This window comes from Penicillium lagena (genome assembly GCF_028827675.1).
Source record: "Penicillium lagena strain IBT 129212 chromosome Unknown utg000001l_segment0_segment0, whole genome shotgun sequence".
Taxonomy (NCBI): domain Eukaryota; kingdom Fungi; phylum Ascomycota; class Eurotiomycetes; order Eurotiales; family Aspergillaceae; genus Penicillium; species Penicillium lagena.
Genome location: NW_026623222.1, coordinates 1604489 through 1628411, shown reverse-complemented (window position 1 = coordinate 1628411; position 23923 = coordinate 1604489). Strand labels below are relative to the sequence as shown.

At 55.6% G+C, this 23923-nt stretch overlaps 11 protein-coding genes across 11 annotated transcripts; 7 read left to right on the top strand and 4 right to left on the bottom strand.

Annotated features, from left to right (window-relative positions):
• Positions 1-519: 519 nt before the first annotated feature.
• N7510_000720 (uncharacterized protein) lies at positions 520-1783 on the top strand (the record flags this gene model as incomplete). Its single annotated transcript, XM_056972649.1, has 5 exons — positions 520-628; positions 689-1019; positions 1082-1138; positions 1201-1362; positions 1429-1783. 5 exons carry the CDS (start codon positions 520-522, stop codon positions 1781-1783), a joined length of 1014 nt encoding a protein of 337 aa, XP_056837766.1.
• Positions 1784-2259: 476 nt separating this feature from the next.
• N7510_000719 (uncharacterized protein) lies at positions 2260-2652 on the top strand (the record flags this gene model as incomplete). Its single annotated transcript, XM_056972648.1, has 1 exon — positions 2260-2652. The coding sequence occupies one exon, from the start codon at positions 2260-2262 to the stop codon at positions 2650-2652; it is 393 nt and encodes a 130-aa protein (XP_056837765.1).
• A 469-nt stretch (positions 2653-3121) lies between these two features.
• N7510_000718 (uncharacterized protein) lies at positions 3122-3571 on the bottom strand (the record flags this gene model as incomplete). Its single annotated transcript, XM_056972647.1, has 1 exon — positions 3122-3571. One exon carries the CDS (start codon positions 3569-3571, stop codon positions 3122-3124), a length of 450 nt encoding a protein of 149 aa, XP_056837764.1.
• Positions 3572-3621: 50 nt separating this feature from the next.
• N7510_000717 (uncharacterized protein) lies at positions 3622-4029 on the bottom strand (the record flags this gene model as incomplete). The annotated part of the gene is made up of 1 exon (XM_056972646.1): positions 3622-4029. The coding sequence occupies one exon, from the start codon at positions 4027-4029 to the stop codon at positions 3622-3624; it is 408 nt and encodes a 135-aa protein (XP_056837763.1).
• Positions 4030-4640: 611 nt separating this feature from the next.
• On the top strand, positions 4641-6382 carry aspE (septin; the record flags this gene model as incomplete). The annotated part of the gene is made up of 2 exons (XM_056972645.1): positions 4641-5161; positions 5224-6382. The coding sequence occupies 2 exons, from the start codon at positions 4641-4643 to the stop codon at positions 6380-6382; spliced, it is 1680 nt and encodes a 559-aa protein (XP_056837762.1).
• Positions 6383-7063: 681 nt separating this feature from the next.
• anxc4 (annexin ANXC4) lies at positions 7064-9679 on the top strand (the record flags this gene model as incomplete). Its single annotated transcript, XM_056972644.1, has 3 exons — positions 7064-9163; positions 9201-9311; positions 9374-9679. 3 exons carry the CDS (start codon positions 7064-7066, stop codon positions 9677-9679), a joined length of 2517 nt encoding a protein of 838 aa, XP_056837761.1.
• Positions 9680-11090: 1411 nt separating this feature from the next.
• Positions 11091-13479, top strand: gta1 (glutaminase GtaA; the record flags this gene model as incomplete). The annotated part of the gene is made up of 6 exons (XM_056972643.1): positions 11091-11284; positions 11347-11639; positions 11694-12717; positions 12774-12976; positions 13056-13335; positions 13401-13479. 6 exons carry the CDS (start codon positions 11091-11093, stop codon positions 13477-13479), a joined length of 2073 nt encoding a protein of 690 aa, XP_056837760.1.
• Positions 13480-14635: 1156 nt separating this feature from the next.
• N7510_000713 (WSC domain-containing protein) lies at positions 14636-15341 on the top strand (the record flags this gene model as incomplete). The annotated part of the gene is made up of 2 exons (XM_056972642.1): positions 14636-14936; positions 15007-15341. 2 exons carry the CDS (start codon positions 14636-14638, stop codon positions 15339-15341), a joined length of 636 nt encoding a protein of 211 aa, XP_056837759.1.
• Positions 15342-15839: 498 nt separating this feature from the next.
• On the top strand, positions 15840-17605 carry cps1 (Gly-Xaa carboxypeptidase; the record flags this gene model as incomplete). Its single annotated transcript, XM_056972641.1, has 2 exons — positions 15840-16168; positions 16228-17605. 2 exons carry the CDS (start codon positions 15840-15842, stop codon positions 17603-17605), a joined length of 1707 nt encoding a protein of 568 aa, XP_056837758.1.
• Positions 17606-17842: 237 nt separating this feature from the next.
• N7510_000711 (SANT/Myb-like DNA-binding domain-containing protein) lies at positions 17843-20775 on the bottom strand (the record flags this gene model as incomplete). Its single annotated transcript, XM_056972640.1, has 3 exons — positions 17843-17906; positions 17981-20471; positions 20640-20775. 3 exons carry the CDS (start codon positions 20773-20775, stop codon positions 17843-17845), a joined length of 2691 nt encoding a protein of 896 aa, XP_056837757.1.
• A 772-nt stretch (positions 20776-21547) lies between these two features.
• N7510_000710 (TMEM165/GDT1 family protein) lies at positions 21548-23236 on the bottom strand (the record flags this gene model as incomplete). The annotated part of the gene is made up of 3 exons (XM_056972639.1): positions 21548-21615; positions 21669-22584; positions 22634-23236. 3 exons carry the CDS (start codon positions 23234-23236, stop codon positions 21548-21550), a joined length of 1587 nt encoding a protein of 528 aa, XP_056837756.1.
• Between the last annotated feature and the right edge of the window lie 687 nt (positions 23237-23923).

The following is a 23923-nucleotide window of genomic DNA, read 5'->3' as shown; positions in this document are numbered from 1 at the left end:
GGGAACTTCCATCTCCATCGTTGATCAGTTCGTGGTGCAGCTGATACAGACAGGCGGGGTGATTGGGCCAAGCAGGGGTGGGTCGCAGCGTTGTATTCGGGTACAGGGGTATTGTTCCTGTTCGGGATACTATGGTGCTATACGGACTGTTGTTATTGTTTATGAAAGAAAACTATTTACTTCCAAGTCTATACTGAGGTATAATTAGTGATCCAAAAAATAAGAAGAGCGAGAGAAATTCCAGTGGTGGGCGCAGACAAGCCGCTCTCACATTCCTCGGATCACAGGACATAAGAAGCAAATAGCCCCCGCGATGATCACGATGATCCTCTGCACTTCGGTCCCCCCGTCCGGACCTGCGTTGCAATCAATCAAGCATAGGCGTACTTGGTCTGCGACCACACCGCGGCCCACGTGGGTCATTCCGCTATTATTTACCGTGACCCTTCGAGATTATTATTTACTTAAAGGCGTCCCCGGTCATCATCTCGACCTGGCCTACACTATAGCGCAGCAAAGATGCGCGGCCACACTTCTTGTCTGGCGGCGCTGGCGCTGTCCTCCATCCAGCCCGTCACAGCGTCTCTAAAGGCTGCGGCGTCAGTCCCACAATATGTATATGACTACGGTGGGTGATGCTTGTCGTTTTTGTCCACCTCCCTCATTCTAATTGTTTTCTTTCATAAAGCGCCTCTCGTCTGGCTATACAGCGAGGATGCCTACCGGCCCAGCGACATCGGAGCGCAGGTCGCCAACACTATCCCGGAGGTGAACTGGAAGGCCGTCAATGGAACACCCACACCACTAACCCTGGATAACCTCGACAGCCTCAACGACCTAGGCAATACCAGCGTCTACCTGACCACCCACAATGGCATTGCACAAGAGCCAGAGCCGAGCTGGTGGTTCGGCGTCACGCCCAACGCGCAGGGCCAAACTAATAATGCCACCGGGTGCGCTATTGTGACTGTCGATCATGGTGGAGGTAGTCTGGATGCATTCTATTTCTACTTCTACGCGTATGGTTCTCCTTTCCTTTCCTTTTGGGCAAGAAAGCACAACTGACAGACACCATGTATAGTTTTAATCGGGGAGATATAGTCTTGGGCCTGATGTTTGGTGACCATATTGGCGATTGGTATGTTTTGGCCTATTGGGACTTGGTGTTTCAGAGACTGATCAAGCGTGCTTGGTCAATAGGGAACATAATATGGTCCGCTTTGCGAACGGGACCCCGACGGCTGTCTGGTACAGCCAACATTCCTATGGCCAGGCCTTCACCTACAACGCCGTCGAAAAGAGCGGCAAGCGGCCGTATTCTTACTCTGGCAATGGCACCCACGCCAACTACGCCACGGCAGGGTACGTCCCGCCCCCTCTCCTGACCACCACCCCAAGGTTGCATTTAACCCTAATCAATCTCTGCAGGACGCACGACCACACAATTCCCGGCGTGACATTCCCCGACGGTCCACTGGAGGACTACACAGACAGCGGCGTCCTATGGGATCCCACTCTAAACGCCTACGCCTACACGTACGACCCATCCAGCATGACCTTCGAAGCAGCCGGTGACTACCCGCTAGGCTGGCTCAACTTCAACGGCCAGTGGGGGGACGCCCAGCCGTCCAATGAGAAAACTATCTTCGGACAAGCGAAGTATGTCGCTGGGCCGAATGGGCCGAAGTTTAAGGACCTCGATCGCAGTAATGTTTGTCCTGCTTCGCCGTGCATTGTTTGGCCGTTCAAGGAGGCGGGGAATAGTTCCATTGTTATTACTTAAATGGAATCATCAGACTGTCGCTTGAGACGTGGTCTGCATTGGATGATTATGTTGTTATGTTTCATGTAGTTAGCCATTCCCGTATGGTCCACCAGGAGGAAGTATATGACTGCTTGGCCAGTGAGCTACAACCATACGACACGTCGTAGTTCATTTCAAGCCGTATCAATCCAGTACCCGAGTGCACATCAAAAACCAGTTATAGGAAGCATGTCGCTCACTGGCGTTAATCATAGTCGAACTCGGAGCTGTTTGAGTCACCGATAGGTCCGACCTCGAGAGCACCAAAGCCTGCAACTGCGCCCCACAACTCCAGATTTGGTCCACTCGGCTGCCTACCAGCTATATCTACGATTACTTCGCCCCCACCAACTCTTCCTCTCTCTCGTCCATTTCTTCGCTTTCTACTCTGCCATGTGTAATAACTCTCTTCCATTTAGGCCGAGCTCCCCAAACAACCTTGCAAATAGTACCACATGAACCGACTATCATCTCCAGCCCACCTGCCCAGCATCTGCGCCAGTCTCTGCCCAATACTAGCCACCGAGAACAACAACCACCCCCGCCACTGCATCCTCATGTCCGGGGAACAATGTCCGCCTATGCGCTCTGTTGCCCCAGATCTCCTGTCGATCGACGGTCATGTATTTCGCGTGAATTACGACGTTCCCGAGGAAATCACCCTGCAACTGGAGGAGCTATTTTACCGAGATGCCGGGTACGAAGAGATTCCGGAAGATCTGAAAGCGTACGAAATTGGAGACGATGATGCGGATGCGGAAGAGGCTGGAGAGGAAGCACGGAGGGAACAGGAAATAGAAAAGAAGAAGAGGGAGCGGAATCAGGAGAAGAAGAGGGATAGTGGTTGAAGTTAAGGCTGAGATTGTTAACTAGGGGACATTTTCCTGATTGACGTTCGGATCCCTTTACTGTAAAAGAGAGCCGAGACTCTGGACAAGCAGTGTGAGGAAAATAAATATCATTCCCCGCTGGATGAAGTTGGAAAACGCGGCGGAGTATGCCTCCCTCGACAAAAGTGTTAGCACCGGGTGGTGACATACGAGGAGGGCCCTACGACGGTTTTGATAACCATGGTGCGCGTCTCAGCCTGTTATTATGATAGCTTGGCATTATCTCGTGCCTCGATGGCTACAGACTCATCACCGTGTGCTACAAAAAGGTAGCACCTGGATTTGAAAATCTGTCGTGCACAAAAAGATACCTCCCGCCAGTCCAGCCACTGCCCGCATAGTCCATGCGACACCCGAGTTGATCCTTGCGGAAGATGGCCTGACAATCAAATATAAGGGAAGAGGGAGTTTCCCATCTAGTAGGCTGTCACTCCAGACATAGCAATTGGAATTGACAGGTGGTGAGTATGGTCAAACGCCAGTGATATAACTGCCGATACAGATCCTTGCGGGGGATCCATTGAGCGTAACCTTCCATGGAGAATGTTTCCATGAGCTCCACACGCCATGTGTGCTGCCGATTACCGTTGAGGCCATTGCATGCCGCATCGTATTGTCCGGGTCCAGCGTCTGATCGGTCCCTGTTCTGTTCTTCCATCAGGTCCGGCATTGACCGGGCCCCCAGGGAAAATCCAAACCTTCCCTTGCCGAGACAAGCCCCTCGAGCCGCACAGCTGCACAACAGCGCAACGGCGCCGATCGAGTCCGTCGAACCCCTTGTCTCCACTCGTAGCTCAATTCGGACGCAAAAGAAGCCAGTGGGACCCGTTGCCGCACGTGCCAGGTGCCAGGAGTTCTGCGTCGGTTCATCAACCATGGATATCCTGGACGAACCGAATATGCAGCGCGGAGAAACAGTGTTAACAATTACCTGCGGCCCTGCTGTATCACGGCAATTATCATCGTGGTTTTGTTGGTGCAAACATTCGAACCAGTCATCGACACCAGCACTTCCCGTCTTTGCTTAGTCCGCCCACCGGCGTGGAACGAACCATCCACACAGCGTGCACGGTGGAAGCTCCAAGTGGGGATCCCTTTTGCTCTGGACTGCTCTCGGCGTCTTACCCCTGAATTCCACCAGAGGGTGTTCGCCGTCGAAGAAAGAATCATGAACGGCCTGACCACCGTCAGGGTGATGGTGGGTGGGTGGGTGAAGACGGTCGGGATCACGCTCGTAGATGGAGACGCAGCCCTCGACAGGAGTATGCCGTGATGCCACGACCAGGCAGCCCCGATCGATCTAATGAGTAGATAATCTTCCTCCGCATTAGCCATTAGCCATTATTAGCCTCGTTCAGCTGTCTTTTTTTCTTCCTCTTCACCCCCCTCCCTCTCGCTCTCTTTCTCACCCATTCTTTTGCCTCTCTCGCTCCTTTCACTCTCTCCATGCGCCGCTGTAGCCGGACGCTGTGAGCAGGCCCTTTCTCAATTCTTTTCTCCCCGAAACCCCCCCGAAAAAAAAAAAACAATTCCATTCTCTCTCTCCCCTGTCTCCGTCCTCCAGCAGCGACGTACAGCGGGCTTCGACACGTACACTGGCTGGGCTGGTTGATTGTCGTTTTGATCCCACTCTCGCTTTCCATTAGTTCTCGTCATCTCCTGTCGCAGTTTTTGTTTGGCCTGGAATCATCGCAACTCGCCCGACCCCATTCCGTCTCAGACCATTGACTGGTGATCGGCAATTCGCATTATCCCGGATACTCTCGTTTTGCCGTGTGGCGCATTGGACTTTTGATCGGTGGCAATAACAAGGTAAGTGACCCATCGACCCATGAGGGGTATGGATGGAACCATCTCATAGGATGGACGATAATATGATGGTGGGCTGATCCAGTTGGGCGGGTGAAGAAGAAGTAAAAAAAGACGAGAACCCGATAACCGCAAAAATGACCAGTGCTCCTGCTGCTGGCGCGCACCTGGCGCCTGCCGCCCACAACGACACGCTGCCTGCCATTACGGAGAACGGAAGCAACCCCAACTCCCTCAACAACCAACGCCGGACCTCGCTCGGTTTCCTCCGCCGCTCCAAATCTACCGAGCCCCTAGGCGAGCGTAAGTCTTCTGGCAGCCGCAAGAAGATGTCCAAAGCCCAAGCCATGGAGGAAGAAATGCGCCGTCAGCGCGAATCCGCGGCATCGAAGATCGCCCCGCGTCTGCCCGATCTCTCCCCCACGCCAGTGCTGGAGACGTTTGGAGGCGACGATCCCGCTGCCCTCGCCGCCGCCGCCCTCGAGGGCCGTATTCCGCCTCGTCCCTCTTCGTCGGCTGCGGAGGCCATCCACATTGATCCGTATGCCCGTACCGAGAGCATGACCCATCGCGGCCGCTACAGCTACGCCAGCAGCGCCGTGAGCACGGTCAACAGCCCGCGTCGTCTGCGCCGTCGCAAGGACCCGACCCCGTACAAGTAAGAGGACCCGGATACAACCTAGGAGAAATGTATGCATTGACTAATCGGCGGATTTCTAGTGTGCTGGTTGTTGGTGCTCGCAACTCTGGCAAAACCTCGTTCCTCAACTTCCTGCGCAAGGCACTCACCATGCCCCCGCATAAGCACCCCACACGCACCCCAGAGGAGCTGGACGAGCTCGAGCGCCAGACTTCGGCCTACGAAGGATTTACCTCGCAGTACCTCGAGACGGAAATCGATGGAGAGCGCGTCGGGCTGACCCTGTGGGACTCGCAGGGTCTGGAGCGCAATATCGTCGACCTCCAGATGCGCGGCGTGACCGGTTTCCTGGAGAGCAAGTTTGAAGAGACCCTGGCCGAGGAGATGAAGGTCGTGCGCTCGCCTGGTGCCCGCGACACCCACATCCACTGCACCTTCTTGCTGCTGGACCCAGTGCGCCTGGACGAGAATATTGCCGCTGCGGAGCGTGCGGCCAACGGCACGGCCAAGGCCTCTGACTCCCCCGTCCTCGGAGTTCTCGACCAGAACCTGGACCTGCAGGTCCTGCGCACCGTGCTCGGCAAGACCACGGTGGTGCCGGTAATCAGCAAGGCTGACACGATCACCGCGGCCCACATGGGCTACCTCCGCAAGGCCGTGTGGAACAGCCTGAAGCTGGCCAACATCGACCCCCTTGAGATCCTGACTCTGGAAGACCAGGAGGAATACACTTCATCGGAGAGCGCGGATGAGGAGGAGGATACCGCGGAGAGCGAGGAGGAAGAGGAGCAAGCTCCGGCGGTACCGGAATCTGCAGAGGCTGGTGAGGAAGACAAAAAGTCCGCGGCTGGGGAGGAGAGACTGGCGCCGGCTCCCACGTCGCCGTCTCAGCGCAGTCAGAGCACACGCCAGTCCAATGGATCCCAGGCTGCCAACCAGCACGTCCCCTTCTCAATCCTGTCTCCCGATCCCCACTCGCTGGCTGCCGGTGACGAGCCCGTCGGCCGTCGGTTCCCCTGGGGATTTGCAGACCCCTACAACTCGGAGCACTGCGACTTTGTCAAATTGAAGGACGCGGTGTTCAGCGACTGGCGCACCGAGCTGCGCGAGGCCAGCCGGGTGACCTGGTACGAGCGCTGGCGAACCAGCCGTCTAAATCGCAAACACGCCCAGCCCGCGATGCCGCAGAAGTATGGAGGCCGCTTGGGACCCGGTCACGATGGCCGCCGCACGCGATAAACTGCCTGTCTGCCTGTCTGTCTCTTTATCTGTCCGCATAGCTTTCGATTCCGCACATACCCCCCCGTTCTTGCCCCTGGTCGCGTGCCTCGGTTCGCGGCCCTTTTCTTTTCTTTTCCTTTTTCTTTTTCTCGTGTTGTTCTGACTGCTTCCCGTCCTTCCTTTGTATTTCCTTTCCCCTTTCCCGATAAAATGTGTCCTGCGTGTGTCAATAGCTCGTGTGCACATGTGTTTGAATTACTGTTCCTACATCCTCCGTAAGCGTCTTAGTAACTACTCCGTCGCCCTACGCACTGGCCCCCGGCTGAAGAAGCTGAGGGTGGGGGCCGCCATGCAGGTGACTGACAGGATGCGAGTTGGGCTTGGTCTTTCTCTTCCCATTTCCTTTTTTTCTCTTCTCTTCTCTCTGCTTGGTCTGGGACTTCGTGTTTACACTACGGCTCATGCTTCATGGCGTGCTAAACACACCTGGCTTCCTCCGTCAATCAATCGAGCAATCAATCAGTCACCCCGCACCAGGGAACTAATTTCCGACTTCCATTGTGGGATTCCGTCGGTACATTATCGTGCAACAAACCAATTCAATTTTCGTCTGGTCGGCCCATACTCCTGCATACTTCCACCGAACACAAACACTTCTCCAAATCTGGCGCGGATCCCCACAGGCGATCCCTGGATCCTATGTCGCTCCAAGTGAACGACCCACGGTCGCGCACCCGCTCCAAATCCCCCGGCGGCCGCGAACGCTCCAGGTCGCGCGACAGCAGAGCCCCGTCGCCTTCGCCGTCGTCCCGGCCACGCGATCGCTCCCCCGCGGTGGAGATCGCTCCATCATCTCGACGCTACGACCCGGATGATGATGCGGAGATCGACCGCCAGTACAAGCTGTTAAAAGAGCGGCAGCGCGATGCGGAAGAGCCGCGAGCGAGCAATATCGTTTCGCGCGCTCCTCGCAGCCCCGCTCGGTACGATGTGCGACGCTCCGACTCAGAGGATGATGAGAAGTATAAGCGCCGCGAACGCACCAGCGACAAATCGTCCCGACGGCGTCGCGACGATCACTACGAACATTCGGATTCCGAGGAGGATGTCAAGTACGTGACGCGGGAGCCCCGCCGTCGGCCCTCCTCGCCCCCGGGTCGTAACAGTCACAGTCGGCCGGTTGATTCGGACTCGGACGACGGTGGGCTGGCCTATGGCGACGATCACGGAGGCCATCCCAGCTATGCGCGGCCCAACAAATATCAATATGCGCAGCCCTCGCACTACCTCTACAGCCAGCCCGGGGCCCCGCGCCAACCCGCCTACCCGGAGGCACAGTCAGACTGGGCGCCGGTTCCCGAGTGCGAGCGTCCGGGCTTTGTCCCACCGTCCTCGCATCCGGGGGAGCATCCGGGGATGCCGGGGGGATTCCCTCCGGCTTCGACGTACGCGGATGCGTCTGGAACGGCCGCACCGACGTTCCCCCAGCCACACTACGCGACTCTGCCGCCTCAGCAGCCTATTCCCTATTCTGCTGGCGGCGTGGGTTATGCGCCTTCTCATTATCGCTCTTCGTCGAGCAACGACGTTGCGCACCCACCGCCATCGCAATATGCCCAGCCAGCCCAATTCCAATATGCGCAGGTGGATCCCAATGTCCGGTACTCGTCCAAGACGGCGGCCAAGCAATCGTATACGGCTTCGCCGCAGGAACAGTTCGATAGGTCGCCGCCAGAGCAGCATGTCAAACCGTACCGGTACAGCAGCCAGCCGCAATTCGTAGAGATCACGCCCGGTGGGGGTCGGTCAAGCGGTCGACCTCACAGTCTGTCTGTTTCAACATCGGGTAATCTGGCTGCGCCGGGGGCCGATCATGCTCATGGTCCTCCGCCGGCCAGTCCCTTGCTGGAGCCGTACCATGGAACTTACCAGTCCATGTCGCCCATGCCATCGCCCATCGTGATTCCATCCGCACACGATCGGGATGATGACATCTCGGATCTCGAGCCTCTCGACGAAATGTCCAACTCTGAATCTGGCCGGCTCAAGAAACACCGAAAGTCGACCAGCGAGAAGGACAGCCGGCACCGAAGCAGTAAGGACAAGAGCAAGGAAAAGGAAAAGGATGAGCGCAGGGATGATAAGCGGCGCAGCCGCCCAAGCGCTGGTCGGGATCGACATGATTCTGCTTCTTCGGTGGCCGCTGTGGATGGGATAGTTACGGTCTCCCCGACCGCCGGGCGAAAGCGCGTGTCATTCTACGATGCTGGGGCCGACGCTGCGGCGATGCAGGCCGCGTTGAGCCACACGCGCAGCATTGACTACAAGCCCATCATTCAAATCCTGCCACGACTGAACAACGATGAGATGGCGGAATTGCGCCAGGAGTACAAGAATAGGGTTAAGCTGCATGGCAAGGGGATCAATCTTGCTAAACATATCAAGCACCAGGTGCAGGGCAGTGCGACGTTCAACAAAGTGTGCTATGCGACTGCCCTGGGCCGCTGGGAATCCGAGGCTTACTGGGCCAACTGCTACTACCAGGCCGGCACTTCACGACGGGAGCTACTCATCGAGTCGCTGATGGGCCGATCCAACTCTGCCATTCGCGAGATCAAGAACTGCTTCCGCGACTCCCGGTACGCAGACAGTCTCGAGCGCTGCATGCGCTCTGAATTGCGCGCCGACAAGTTCCGCACCGCGGTGCTGTTAGCTCTCGAAGCCCGCCGCCAGGATGAACGCGAGCCCCTCGACCCGCGTCTGTGCCGCCGAGACGTCCAGGACCTGCACCAGGCCCTCGTGTCTCGCGAGGGGGGGCGAGACGGCCATGATCCAGATCATCGTGCTGCGCAGTGACTCGCATCTGCGCGAGGTGCTGCGTGCGTACGAATCCGCCCACGGGCATAATTTTGCGCGTGCGATGATTGCCAAATCGCGTAACCTCGTGGTAAGTTGTGTTCGTTGTAAGCGAGATGTCGTCATCACGGATGCTAATGAGCATTGTTGCAGGGAGAAACCCTGGCGCACATCCTAAATGGCGCCATCAACCGTCCCATGCGCGACGCGCTGCTCCTGCACCAGGCCCTGCGTGAATCACGCTCCGGCCGCGAGCGGTCGGAGCTGCTTATCTCGCGCCTCGTGCGCCTTCACTGGGAACCGCGGCATCTGGAGCAGGTCAAGACGGAGTATCGGCGTCGGTATGGCGAGCGGCTGGAGGAGGCCATTGCCGAGGAGGTCATTACGACTAGTGGCGGGAGTGAATGGGGGGAGTTTTGCATTGAGCTATCGCGCAGCAGCAGCAGCAGCAGCTCGTAGCTGTGACTGAGCTACCAGCTTGTTCCAGTATAATCCCGGCAAGGGGGAGGCAATAGTCAATAATCAAGTGGGCCGGTTGAACGTTATCTTGATACAAACATAGAACAGACAAGCAATGGCTAGACGAGACTAGACCCGGCATCACTCTCGGGGAGTGGTGGAAACCACATTTTGGGGTCTCCTGAACCAGTGGTTGTATTCTCCGTGATCGTCGGGATTGTCCATTTTCCCCTGTCCATCCTGCCTTGCCACTCGATCCACGCTCCAGGTCCCGGTCCACCGAGATGGGGCAGTAAGCAAGGGGGCTTGCTGTATATCTCAGCCCTCCGCCCCATATTCTGGTGTATCCACTGTATCTGCGACTCTAACCCACTTGCCCTAACCATATACATACACAGTCCATCCAATACTAGGACTAGTTACAACTTCCTCCTCCGCTGATCTTCCCCGCAGATTCTCCGTAGCCCGTCACTCGACACATCCGACGCTCCAGTGGCTATCACGCTGTCCGGACTGGCTGTCCAGCTAGCCCAGATCAGTCCACTGGGCCGCTTCACGATGGCACCTTCCTGATCGCCCCCGGACTTTTTCATTTGATTAATAGTGGTGCCGTGACAGAACTGTCTACAACCATCTCGAGCAAATCTCCGCTCGCTCTCTCTCTCGCACTAATGTCGCTCGTTTAACCAACCGCGTCTCTCCTCTGGCCCTAGCCACTCCCATCCCTGCAACCATCTCGGGTCAATGTGTCCACGAGGGCCACAGCCTCTGTCGATCCGCGCGATGCTTGTTCCAGCACCCAACTAAATCTCCCCGTCTCGACTCATCTCATCTCGTGAGATGCCCCCGTGTAGGATCCCCCCTCACTCCGACATCGCATCCCCTTGCCATATGGCCAAGCAGAGACCGGCATGTGCAGTGCATCGGCCCAGCAGAGTCAGCCGGACGTGGTCTCGGAACTTTCCTGGCCGCATCTCCTGCATTCGCGATCAACGTGTGCCCAGTCGCGCGCTAAAGTAGTGTATCTTCTGGCATGCGGATCCCTCCAGGTGGTTGTTCAGAGGGCCCGTGTCTCTCTCTCTTCTCCTCTCGTCGGCCCTCAAGTATAAAAATGTCCCTGGCATTCCAGTAAACAACCGCCCTCCTGTCGATCCCTTTTCCTCGCCTGCTTGTTTTTGTTCTATTTTTTCTTTTCTTTTCGGCCCCCCCGTCGACTAGTTATCCCTAGCCCGCCGTCGTAACATAACCCTAGGGGTCAGTGCCAACTAACACCTGCATTGCCTGCATTGCTAGACCTAGCTCTTGTTTCGCTTTCGTTGGGGGCTTTTAATTAAAACCAGGGCAAGAGTCCCATGTTGTGAAATCTCCTGGTCGTGTTTCCTCTCGTCTCAACAACAACCGACCATCCACCATGCAGCTGTCTCACCTCAGCCTGCTGGTCTCCTCCCTTGTGGGGGCTATTGCGGCCCAGTCTACCTTCTCTCCAGCACGGCCACCTTCGTTGCCGTTGGCTGTGAAGTCGCCGTATCTGAGCACCTGGCAAGATGCCGGGACTGACGGTGGGAATGGCGGCTATCTGGCTGGTCAATGGCCTACATTTTGGCAGTAAGTGGTCTTTTGTTCGGTGTTCAGATCAAAAACACAGTGGTTGATTTATCTTTGCGCAGGAATCAGATCACTGGCTGGTGTGGTATGATCCGTGTTGATAACAACACGTACACCTGGATGGGCCTTCCTGGCTCGACTACCGTCAACCAGACAGCTTTCGAGTATACTTCCTCTAAGAGCATCTTCACCATGAATGTGGAGGACCAGGTTGAAATGAAGATTACCTTCCTGTCACCGTTGACGCCCAATGATCTGAAGCGCCAGTCGCTGATCTTCTCGTATATGGATGTGGAGGTTTCTTCTCTAGATGGCAAACACCACCAAGTGCAAGTTTACTCGGACATCTCAGCTGGTAAGTGCTTCTTATGGCTGGAAAATTGACCAACAAGCTGACTTTTGGTGCTAGAATGGATTTCAGGAGATCGCAGTGCCATTGCCCAGTGGGACTACGGTACCGTCAACGGCATTGGCTATCATAAGGTGTACCGCCAGACTCAGTTGGAGTTCTCCGAGGTCGACCAGCAGGGTGAATGGGGTAACTGGTACTATGCCACCGACGCGGCCAAGGGCGTGACCTTCCAGTCCGGCCAGGACACGGTTGTGCGTGGCCAGTTCGCGTCGAACGGCGTGCTCACGAACTCCCAGAACAAGAACTACCGTGCCATCAGTGATGACTGGCCCGTGTTCGGGTTTACCGCCAATCTGGGCTCTGTCGGCTCCCACCCCGTTAGCACGCTGTTCACCATTGGCCTGTGCCAGGACAACGCGGTTCAGTTCAACGGCACCTCGGGATACAATCCCGTCCCGTCGCTGTGGACGAGCTACTTTAGCAGTGATCTTGCTGCACTGTCCTTCTTCTATAAGGACTACAACACTGCCAGCGCAATTTCTAGTGCCTTTGATAGCCAGGTTGCCCAGGATTCGGCCGACGCGATCAGCCAGGACTATGCAGTGCTCCCATCTCTCTCAGCTCGCCAGGTGTTTGGTTCCACACAGCTCTGCGGCACCCCGGAGAAGATGTACCTCTTCCTAAAGGAGATTTCATCCGATGGCAACGTGAACACGGTCGACATCATTTTCCCGGCCTATCCTGCATTCCTATACTCCAACCCGGATCTACTCAAGCTTGTGATGGAACCGCTGTACGAGAACCAGGAGGCCGGCGACTACCCCAACGCCTGGTCCATGCACGACATGGGATCCAGTTACCCTAACGCTACGGGACACCCTCTCGGCAACGACGAGAAGATGCCGCTGGAGGAGTGTGGAAACATGGTCATCATGAGTCTGGCGTATGCCCAGAAGGCCTCGGACACGAGTTATTTGACCCAGCACTACGACCTGCTGCAGCAGTGGACCGGCTATCTAGTGGACGACGCGCTGTACCCAGCCAACCAGATCTCGACCGATGACTTTGCCGGCGCCCTAGCGTGAGTAACCGTTCCCCCGGGACGAACTATGTCTGACATGCATTCTATCTATGTAGCAACCAAACCAACCTGGCTCTCAAGGGCATGATTGGCATCCAGGCCATGTCGGAAATTGCCAAGCTGACCGGTAACAAGGCTGATGCTGCCAACTATTCCAGCATTGCGCACAGCTACATCGCCAAGTGGCAGAACCTGGCTATTAACAAGAACGCGAACCCACCGCACACGACTCTGAACTATAACAACTGGACCAGCCATGGTAAGATAACAACTCTCTGTCTTTCTTTCTCTTTTTTTTTGGTCCTGTGATGCATTCAAGTACTTACCGACTCCGGCAGGCATCCTGTACAATCTCTACGCCGACGCCCAACTGGGCCTGAACCTCGTGCCCAAGTCCGTGTACAATATGCAGAGCGCTTTCTACCCAACTGTCGTGAACGAGTACGGCGTGCCTCTGGATACACGCCACACCTACACCAAGCTTGACTGGCAATCCCTTGCCGCCGCTATTGCCAGCGGCTCAACCCAGACCATGTTCATCGACCACCTCGTTAACTGGGTCAATGAGACGCCGACCAATATGGCCTTGACGGACTTGTACGACACGATCTCGGGAGAGTGAGTCGCCATTTCCCCTCCATCTTCCCTCTAATAAATACTCTTGCTAACAGAAGTTTTTCTAGCTACCCGGATGGAATCCATTTCATCGCTCGCCCCGCCGCGGGCGGCACTTTCGGTCCCCTCCTCTTGAACCAGTCGTAAGGAGTCTCGCCTACCGACAACACTTTCGTTTCTTGTGGATTTTTTTTTTACTATTCCATGTGCCATCTGTTCTTATGCCCGCCCCGTGCAGGCAGAAAAGAAGACAGCGCACTGGAGACTTTACGCTCGCTTTTGATGGTTCCCGATCTGGTAATATCCTTTTATCATGGTCTCTGATACCCATCGCCATTGAGAGACCGTCGTTCGTTCCAGCGACCTCCATGCGGTTGATTGTTCATCTCTTTCGGTTGTAGATCCTGGTGATGATGATGTGTGACACGGCACGGCTCTGAGAGCGTGTTGGTTTGGAGAGGTTCTGGCGTTTCCGCTCTCCCTTTTCTCCCTATCCTCTTCTTTTTTGGAGATAGACTTTCTCTGTCTCTGTCTTATCTATATAGTAGACACATGCAGATGCCGGTTGAATCCGGCGGTACAGGATCTCCGATTTGTCTTTGTCTTGAATCCAGCGGTGTAGGTTGTAGTTTCGTTAGGGCCAGGCTGACTTCTGCGCCACTTCCGCCGTTACCCCTGATGACAACTTCCAACACCTTCAACTTTAACTTCAAGGGTAGAATAATTGAAACATGGGACGAGCAGCCAACCAATCAATCAACCATCCATCCCGCAAAGCATCCACCAAGTATCCGCAAAGCATCCCGCGTAACGAATAAACGGGCTACATAACGATACCTCGAATCAGCTCCCCCAGGCTGGAACGCCATGTGGACCAAACACCCGTTCAACCTGTCAAGATCCGCGCATCCTGATCCAACTCGCAAACATGAAGCAAGGACCCGTTTCACACCTGCGAACCCGAGCCCGGGGATGGCGGTGATCGTGCCGATCGATGGCGACGCAGAGGGTCCCATTGTCCAATGACGAACCGCAGGGCACTTCAATAGAGGAGTCGATCCCCCGAATATGGATGCTCTTTGGCGTCGGTCAATAATCATGACGTCGGTCCGGTCCCTTCCCCCTTTGAGTGGCTGGAAATTCTTTAGGGTTTCTTTAAAATGTGATACTGGTAACGACTTTTGGGATGGTCACGACTCACTTTTATCATTGTCTTTCGCTCCCTTTTTCTCTGTCGGAAACACGACGCCTCTCGCTTTGTTATCAAAATTAACTCGTTCAATCGTTTCATACAACACCAACTATGCATCTCCAACGTGCCCTCCTTGCTCTCGCTTTCTCCCTCTCCCTCCCTGCCGCAACCCTCGCTACCTCTGAATTCGACAGCCAGTGCTTCTCCGACCCTGGTGCCCTCCAAAGCCAGGGCAGCTACAATTTTCAATCCCCGGGTTACTGCCAGGCCCAATGCCGGAAGGGCCACTTTACCGTCGCGGCACTGAGCAAGGGAACCGATTGCTGGTGCGGACATGAAATGCCCCCAAAAGACAAGCAGGTCAAGGACAGCAAGTGCAATATCGCCTGTGCGGGATGGCCCGAAGATAAATGTAGGCCGTTCATCTGTTCCCTGGCTCGAACAAAAACAAGCAGAGACGAAGAAACTGACTGACTTCTCAGGTGGCGGCCACGACGCCTGGAGTATTTTCTCAACCGGCAACCCAGAAAGTGGCATGGCCAATAATGACCCCATCAGCGCTTCGACTGCTGCAGGCGGGATTGTCGTCGCTCCCACGGGCGCCACAGCCACGGCAGCCAGCAATATCCTCACAGCACCCGCTACCGCAAAAACAACAGCTGCCGCTGCGTCCGGCTCCGCGGCGGCTTCGTTAACGCTGGCTACGTCATCCTCCAGGGCAACGACCACAGTGACACCGGCCAATGCAGCGGATACAGTCCGCGCCGGTTCGTCGGTGATAGGGATTGCATTTGCGGCGTTGGGGTTGCTGCTGTGAGACCTTGGTCTTCTCTTGCGGGTTGTACTACTATATTGTTCCAGTGTACTCTATATTGCTGTATTGCATAGGTGATATATGCCTTCCCGCGGGTCTGGGGCGTGCGTGAGAGTTCACCGTTCATTTTCATTTTGCATCTCGGGTCTATACAATCGAGGATCCACGGTTGAAGCTGGGCTTGGCCCTTGGTTCCCATTTATTTTTCTACCAACCCTATTGTCACTACACAACACTGTATATATACAATAAACCATTGTCTATTCAAAGTGATCTGTAGATCCATGTAAGTGTCAATTGAACTTGCCGAGCAGAGGCCATCACCTGCCTCATCCGGTAAGTGTTGGAGTCGGCAAAGTCCGTCAGCCGAGGGCGATGAGAGAGGGGAAGAGAGAGATAAGATAGGCACGCACCGCCACTACTTTTACTATTACTATTTAGTTGCACGCAGTAGTTACCTACGAGGAGGTTATTATTGTTGTACGACAATCGACGCCCATTATGAAATCCCTCCTCCCCTTCCTCGGCGTGGCATCCACCACACTAGCCCTAACTATTCCCGACACGCAACAGATCCTCGGCGCTTTCACCGACTTCTCCGCGCGGGAAACCTGTCCGCAGGCTGCCAAAGTCGCCGCTCCCAACGACGGCCTGCACGATGCTAGTCTCTTTCTGTCCGATGCGGCGTTCCGCTCGCGACAGGCCAAGCGTCTCTCGCGGGCTGTCCAGGCCCCTACCGCTATCTCCGACTATATGGTCGACCCATACGACCCGGCCTTTGAGCCGTTCGTCGAATTCCAGGAATATCTGGAGGAGACCTTTCCTCTTGTGTATGTCTAACCCCCCAATTACTTATATCTGTTCTTGTGTCTGATAATGGAGGATATAGTCACTCTCGGGCCAAGGTAGAGCACGTCAATCGCCTCGGCCTACTCTTCACGCTGCAGGGCAGCGACACAGCAGCCAAGCCGCTCCTCTTCATGGCACACCAGGATGTCGTCCCCATCGACGATCCCTCAGACTGGACACACCCGCCCTTTGCGGGCATCTTCGATGGCGAGTGGATCTGGGGCCGCGGCGCAAGCGACTGCAAGAACGTGCTGATCGGGCTGCTGTCCGTGGTGGAGGAACTGCTCGAGCAGGACTGGGCACCGCAGCGCACCGTCGTGCTGGCCTTTGGCTACGACGAGGAGTCGCACGGGTTCCTCGGCGCGGGAGCTCTTTCCTCGGTGCTGGAGGAGCGGTATGGTAAGGATAGCTTCGAGTTCGTCCTCGATGAGGGTGGGATGGGCTTGCAGAGTCTGGCGGGTGACGATGAGGTGGTTTATGCGCTCCCCGGAGTCGGCGAGAAAGGCTCTATCGATCTGGTTATGGAGATGGCCGTTCCTGGTGGACACAGCTCCGTCCCGCCCGCGCACACGGGGATCGGCATCATGGCCGAGATTCTGTATAGCCTGGAGCGCCAGGAACTCTTCTCGCCGTGGCTGCATGAAGCGCACCCGGCCCACGGCATGCTTGAGTGCCAGGCACGCTACTCGCCGGAGCGCGTTGAGCCCTGGCTAGCTGACAAGCTGGCAGCCGGAGACGCCGCCGCGCTGGGCGAGGCGGTCGCCTCGTCGCGCGGCGCTGCGGTGCGCTACTTGCTGCAGACGTCGCAGGCCGCAGACCTCATCCGCGGTGGCGTCAAGACCAACGCCCTGCCCGAGAAGATCTCCGCGACGGTCAACTACCGCGTTGCGCTGCACCAGACGCCGGACGAGCTGGTCGACCGCGCCCTGCGCATCATCAGCCCTATCGCCGAGTCGCACAATCTCACCGTGCAGCTTGACTTCCCAGACCTAAAGCAGACGCTCCGTCACTCGTTGCTGGATGACGACCCTGCTGAGCCCGAACGCACCCTCACGCTCTCTTCGCTCAGTGTGCCTCTCATGCCCGCCCCGATCTCGCCGACGGACCCGCTCTCCTCGAAGACCTGGGCCCATTTCGCGGGCGTCACTCGCTCCGTCTTCGAGTCGCACCCGAACCCGCTTTCCTCTTCTTCCAAGAAGAAGCCGACGGTCGTGGTCACGGGCGATGTCATGACTGGAAACACTGACACGCGCTTCTACTGGCCGCTCTCGCGCAATATCTACCGCTGGAGTCCGTCTCGGGTTGGCGGCGCCGCCAACATCCACACCGTGGACGAGCGCATTCGGCTGGATGTTCATCTCGAGGGGATGATGCTTTACTATGATCTGATTCGGTCCTTTGATGGATGGGACGAGTGAATGGGTGGGTGAATGGCACCACGCTTCTACTTTATATTTGACTCGGAAGACGGTATTTATGCTTGCGATCAAAGTAGAGGTATAATTTACAAAAGCAGTATCTTATGTGCGCAAAGTAACACCCCCTCCCAAAAAAATTTAGACACTGGCAGCTCCCATCTCATCCCATCCTTGGCATGGTTTGTCCCCGGGTATGGCGAAACATAATTAAAAAGCAGAGAAAGAAAGCAGAGAAAGCTATTTGCGTTTTGGGTGCGCAGGGGCGATTTGATCGAAATTCTTGGGAAGTGGTCGCCCTTCCCTGTAGCAATGACAATCAGCAAACGAATCCAATCACAACATATCAACCGAGTAACCACCAATGCGCATACATACCTATCGAATATGGCCCTCAAATTACGCGCCCGATCTTTGAGACTAACCTGGTTGCGGCCCTTTAACTTGGGCCCGCCCTCGTCGACAGGACAGAAGCTGTCCTCTTTTTCAATCACGGACCAGCGTTTGCCATACTTCCCGATGAGAAAAATGAGGCGCTCATCTTCCTCTTGAGAGTAAGTCTTTTTGGGCCTCTGCCGACCGTCTTGGTCTGAGCGAGAAGTAAACACGCTGGTTGCCCATGGGCCTATTGGAGCCGGGGTTGGGTTGGAGACTTCGGACTGAGACATTTGTAAAGCGGTTATTCGGCTCGGACCCGCAGGTCTAGAGGCAGCAGAGTGAGAGCCGACAGGCTGAGGTGCTGTAGGATGAGAGGTGTGGCTGAAAACATTCAAAGACTGCTGCAACTGGGTGTTTGCTGCGTCAGTCTCAGAGCTGAAGCGCGGGCGCTTCTCAACCGGGTGAGATCGCTGTGGGGGCTTCTGTGCGCGCCGCTCGGCGGTGTCGATCTGGCGATCGTCCTGATCAAAGTCGTCGTTAGAACCCTCGTCATCGTCGGGGGATTCTTGTCGAGGCCGCTTTCGCGTTGCCAACGGCTCTGCTTGATCGCGTCGTCGCTCTGCGCTCCAAACGTCGGTATCGTGGCTGATCGGAGACACCCTCTCCGCGTTGGATTGACGATCGATGAAGGCCGCACGCGAGGATGGTCCGGGTCGGGGGGTGGGTTCATTCATGAGTCGAAGCACCTCGTCATTTGACGGTCCTGCCACCCGCCGTGAAGAAGCTGCCTGTGGCGAATCGAAGAACCGACCAGGAACAGACGTGTGGCTAACTTGGTTGATTCGGGCGGAGCCTGGAGGGCTGTTCGACTCCATAATCTCGTGCTGCTGGCGACCAGTGAGGTCTACTTCGTCAACATCGTCGTCTCGATACTGTCGATGGGCTGGTGGCTCGGGAGATTGAGGGATCTCTGCTCGGCCGGAAGACAGTGTCTCCTCAGGATAGTTGAACGAGTCCGTCAATCTTGAGTTGGCTGCTGAGGACGAGGCTGGGGGTTGGGATTCGAGAGTGCTCAGTTCTTTCCGTTGTCGAGCCTGTTCGCGCCGTTCCATGAGACTCATAGAATCTTGGTTGAGAAACTGTCGACCCACGTTTTTTGAGGACTGCCGTCGCTTTCGGTCCATCAGACCGACAGTCGGTCTGGTGGGACTCTCTTGTCCAACAGATTGCCGAAATGCTGGAGATGCAGTTACTCCAAAGTCTCTAGACACTACCGGTGATTCTGTGATCACCCGTTGGCCACTTGAAGTGGCTTGGCTCTGTTGGCCGAGGGATTGGCGAGGGCGGCGCTCAGAGGCAACCGACTCTGAAAGCCGGCTAGGCGTTGCAAAAGCGCGCGGACGGATCTGGTCTTGAAACGCCCTTTCGAGAGTTTCACGCACATCGTCGACAGCTGGAAGTGCTTGTAGATCCTCTCTGATTTCGTCATCCCGTTTGATGATCCAACGGATGACTTGCAGAACAAATCGCTTCCAAGGATAGGCCGCTTTCAGCTCCCGGATATTCGGAAGGCCCTCGTTGTCAAAGAGACTATCCTCCAGTTCACTGAACCTCTCTTCGACTGCTTCCTGGAACCGCTCTGGGAGACATCCATTCTGGTCTTGGTAAATACCAGGAAGATTGAATCCACGGAATGACGAAGGGTCCAATTGCGAGTCTTCGCCCTCGAGAGCAAGCTCATCATAGAACATCCCCTTGAGAATGGAGAGGGGGTCGAAATCCTTCTCATGTTGCCGTTTCTCCAGCTCCATGACAAAAAACAGCGTCCGAATCTGAAGAGCGAGATCAAAGGTGTCTTTGTCGGCCGCACTCGCTCCGAGCGGCCTCGATTGGGGACCCGCCACGACGACCTTATTCATGAATGGAGCAGGGAACTGACCCTCTAAATTTCGCACAACTTGCATCTGCGACTGCTTTCCGACAATCGCGTAGAGCACATCGCGCGCCAGCCATGCACAGTTGGCCTTGTATAGCATCGGCAACGGCGTCCAAGGCTGCGCAGCCCCTTGAATGGAGACAGACGGTAGCAAGCGGTTGATCCGATCGACATCGATATACGTCTGCCGAGGAAAGACCTTGTCTTGGCTCTCAAGCTTACCGACTGCTCGGCTGACCCGCTTACCCTGGGTGGTAGCCCCGTCGTCTTTGAGAGACTCTGCCGCCGCATTGAATATGCTTATTGGTTTCGCGGCGCGGGGAACCAGAAGATCCATGACATTGGTCGCAGCGCGTTGGAGATCTGGAAGCTCGTCTACCATCAAGATGGGCTCGAGTTCATTGTCCTGAGAATCTAGAGGCAGGATCGTGGTGCCGGAAATATTGGTGTGTCCCTCATGCATACCCGGCGACTCAGGCACCACAGAGTTGCGTGTATTTGAGCTGGGTGTTTTGCGAGAGCTGCCTAGGGTCTCTTCTGATACCATACTCAGTCCTGGAGAGTGTCAGCTGCCACTGGTTCAATCATGAGGCAGAAGTAGCCGGTGAAAGTGACAGGGAAGTGGACTGTATAAGCAGCCAACAGGAAAGACATCTTTCGGCAGAATACAACAGTAGAGGTATGCTTCCGCGCAAGACAAATAAGAGAACCAGGAAAACTCACGACTGGCGGTGGATTTCCCCTTGAGCAGCGCTCGCTGAGCAGCCGGGGAGACAGGCTTGTTCGCAACATGGCCATAGGACTCGAGCTCACGGCTCTGACTGCGAGTCCTCCGGCGTGGAGGAGTGCTCGGCATCATCTGGACGATTTGCACTGTTTGGTTCGCGCTAAGTAAGCGGTCGCGCTGTCGGGCGGTCAGTCAGCAACAGCGCGTCACGCTGCGTCCGGGGAGTGCGACAGCCTCTCCAACGCCCTGACGTATTCTCCTTGAAGAGAGAAGTAAAAAAACTAAAAAGTAAGAGACGGGAGAACGCTTTTATGATGGGCGAAGATGAGAAGGACAACAGGGGGTTAGACGTGATGTTTTGGTTGGGGGAGAGGCTGAACCCTAGGACATCGGGATGGAACAACAATGTTGCAATGCGCTAGTCATGATTGGGCCATGATCTTCACTAGGGTTTAGGGTGTTGGGGTTAGATTTCCTATTTGGAAGTAGTACGAATGGTTATGGCTTCCCTTCCCATCAGTACCTTTCTTCATCACGTTTCTATTCAAGATGTACCGCCCACCTTAAGGCCATTTGAGTGGTGGAAGTGCTAACTGCTGGCAGAATAGTGAGCACGGTACCTCAACGGGTTTCAGACTTTCGCGATTGAGAGAGCGAACCGAAGGTCATGACTTGTAGCGAATCATAATGGGTCTGCTGGAATGATACAGACTCATTCTTCCTCCCCAGGTGCTTCCATACTACGTTCATAAAGGGACGTATACATGCTCTGGCCGTTGAAAACCAGATGCGCAGGATTATATCATTAAGAGATGGTGCTCAACTTTTACTCGCAGAGCAGCCGCCAGTTACTACAAACAGAGATGCCAGGAACACATTCCGACTGCCGAAATGAGCCATGCTTCTAATAGAGACCCTCTAACAGGTAGATGATGCCGAAAACGAGGAACGCCGTCGCACCGCCGAGAGTCACTGTAATCTGGTTAGCTTGCAAGAACATATTAGGCAGGCGAGTAGAAACATACCAACACGCATACTGACACGCCCCGCGATGGCGCGCCCGCCGATCACAGCGGCGGCAGTACATATGCCATGGCCGGTGATCGCGCCGATGGTAACCCACCAGTAATCCTGGCCGGCGGCCATGGCGATGGTGGCGATTTGGCTGCGGTCGCCCCATTCGCCGAGGAAAGTCATGACGAAGGTCTGCACCCAGGCCGGACTGAGGAGGAGGGACAAGAGGTTATTCACCCCCACGACGAGGTTATTCCAGCGGCGGTTGGGGTGGGGGGAAGAGCCACGAGATGAGGATGACGATACACTCTCCGGAGGGGAAGGAAGTCGGTTCGTGGATCCACGCGGCTTGGGCGCGCGGCCTGCTTCGAGATTATAGGGCGTGATAGAGGAGCGGCGCCGGCCCATCCTCATCTGCTGATGTTCCTTCTCCTCCAGTTCCTGCTCGACCTCGCGCATCTCTTCTCCCACGCCCTCGTCGGGGGACATCTCGCGTCCTTCCTTGAACATTTTCACGGCGAAAACGAGGAACAGCGCGGCCGCCATGAGTTTCGTGAATGACTTCGGAATCAGCGTGGGAACGGCGTGGCCCAGAACAGCCGAGAGAATGGTCATGGCGATCAGAGCGCTGAAGGCAGCCGAAAACACGACCAACCGCGGGTGCCTCATCGCCATCAGGGCAGCGACCAGGAACGTCTTGTCGCCAATTTCGGAAACGATGATCATGGTGAAGGAAAAGACGAGGGAGTGAAGCGCGGTACCGGCGTCAGGGATAGTAGCGTCCTTGTCATAGGTAGTGGAGGACGAGGATGAGGAGGATCCGGTGCCATAGTTGCCATGGTCGACAGCCAGAGGATCGTCTTTGATCGAGGAAGGCGACTTGGGGTGTGGGATATCATATGGCGTCTCGGGCAGGTCGGCCGGTTTCTAGAACGATGTTAGTGTGATCCACCAATAGAGGAGTAATTCAACATACCTCTAGGACTCCGCGATTTCCAGTCCCGGTTCCATCTGTGCTTTCGCTGTCCGATGGCATCTTCTTCTGCTCACTGTGTGGCAGCGGAGGCGCTTCCTTCGGTCCGCCCGGTACCTTTTCGGACGACAATTGATTTTCCTTCTCCTTCTCCGACACGCCACCTTCCATACCGCGCGTGCCCTCCTTCGGTCCAGTTCGATGGGGGTCATCCATCACGCCGCCGTTGGAATGCGGGATCACCTTTCCATCTTCCGTGAGATGGCCGGACGAGGGGAGTTTGGAGTCATATTTCGACGAACTCAGATCCGAACCGTCGCTGGTTCCCTTGGAGCTTTTGCGGTCTCGCTCCGCGCTCGTTTCCACCCACGGACCGGCATGAGGCCTGCCGTCCTTGCCGTCCACCGGGACGTCCAGCGTCCCCTTGGAAGCAGATCCTGCTACACCTGACGCATCCGAGTCGACGAGGCGGGCGTTTGAGTTGTAGTCATCACGGGAGCCGTGGGAATTTTGTGTGAGGTCGTTTTTTGAGGTGGCGTCGGTGAGTGCGGTGGTGATGGCGGGAAGGAGGAGGAGGATTAACGGGGATGAGAAGTGAAATTTCATGCTGAGGAGCGGCGGCCACCGCAGAACGAGTGACAGACAGCGATGTTTGGTGTTCGGCGCAGGCGAAAAGGAGGGTTGGACCCTTGAAGGTTGTGCCAGGGAAGAAAGTTGCCACAAGCAGATCTGCGGTCAGCTGGAATCGAGTGCGAGAAATCGAGGGTAAGGAATGCAGAAGGTAATTAAACAAAACAAGCAGGGAGCAGAAACTATTAGAAGATAATAAATTGCGTACTGCGTGGCTCAGAGAGTTCCGAACGTTGCTGCTGGTCGGTTTCTGCATAGGGGCAGCCACGTGACCCCCCACCGGAAACAGTCAGCATTGTTTGTTTGTTCTGGGATGAATGAGCCCAATGCAGGCATTATTGCCTGGTGTGAGATGGATTAAAATGGTCTTGCACCGTAGATGCCAATAATAGACGTGCCGGCTGTATACATATCTTGATTAAGGCGTGTCAGGTGGATTCGTGGCTGGATGAATATATATATAGAGAGAGATGTCAAGATCTGAGCATGTATGGCGTCCCAACATAGAAGTCCAAACGAAGAGTTAATAAATCCCTTCTTCGCTAATCCTGTAGAGGATTAAAATGACAGGCAACTTAAATACACAAACCCAATCGTATAAGCCAAACCAGGCTACATCGTAATTAGGGGGCCAGATTTGGTATGATACCCTCATTTCCGACA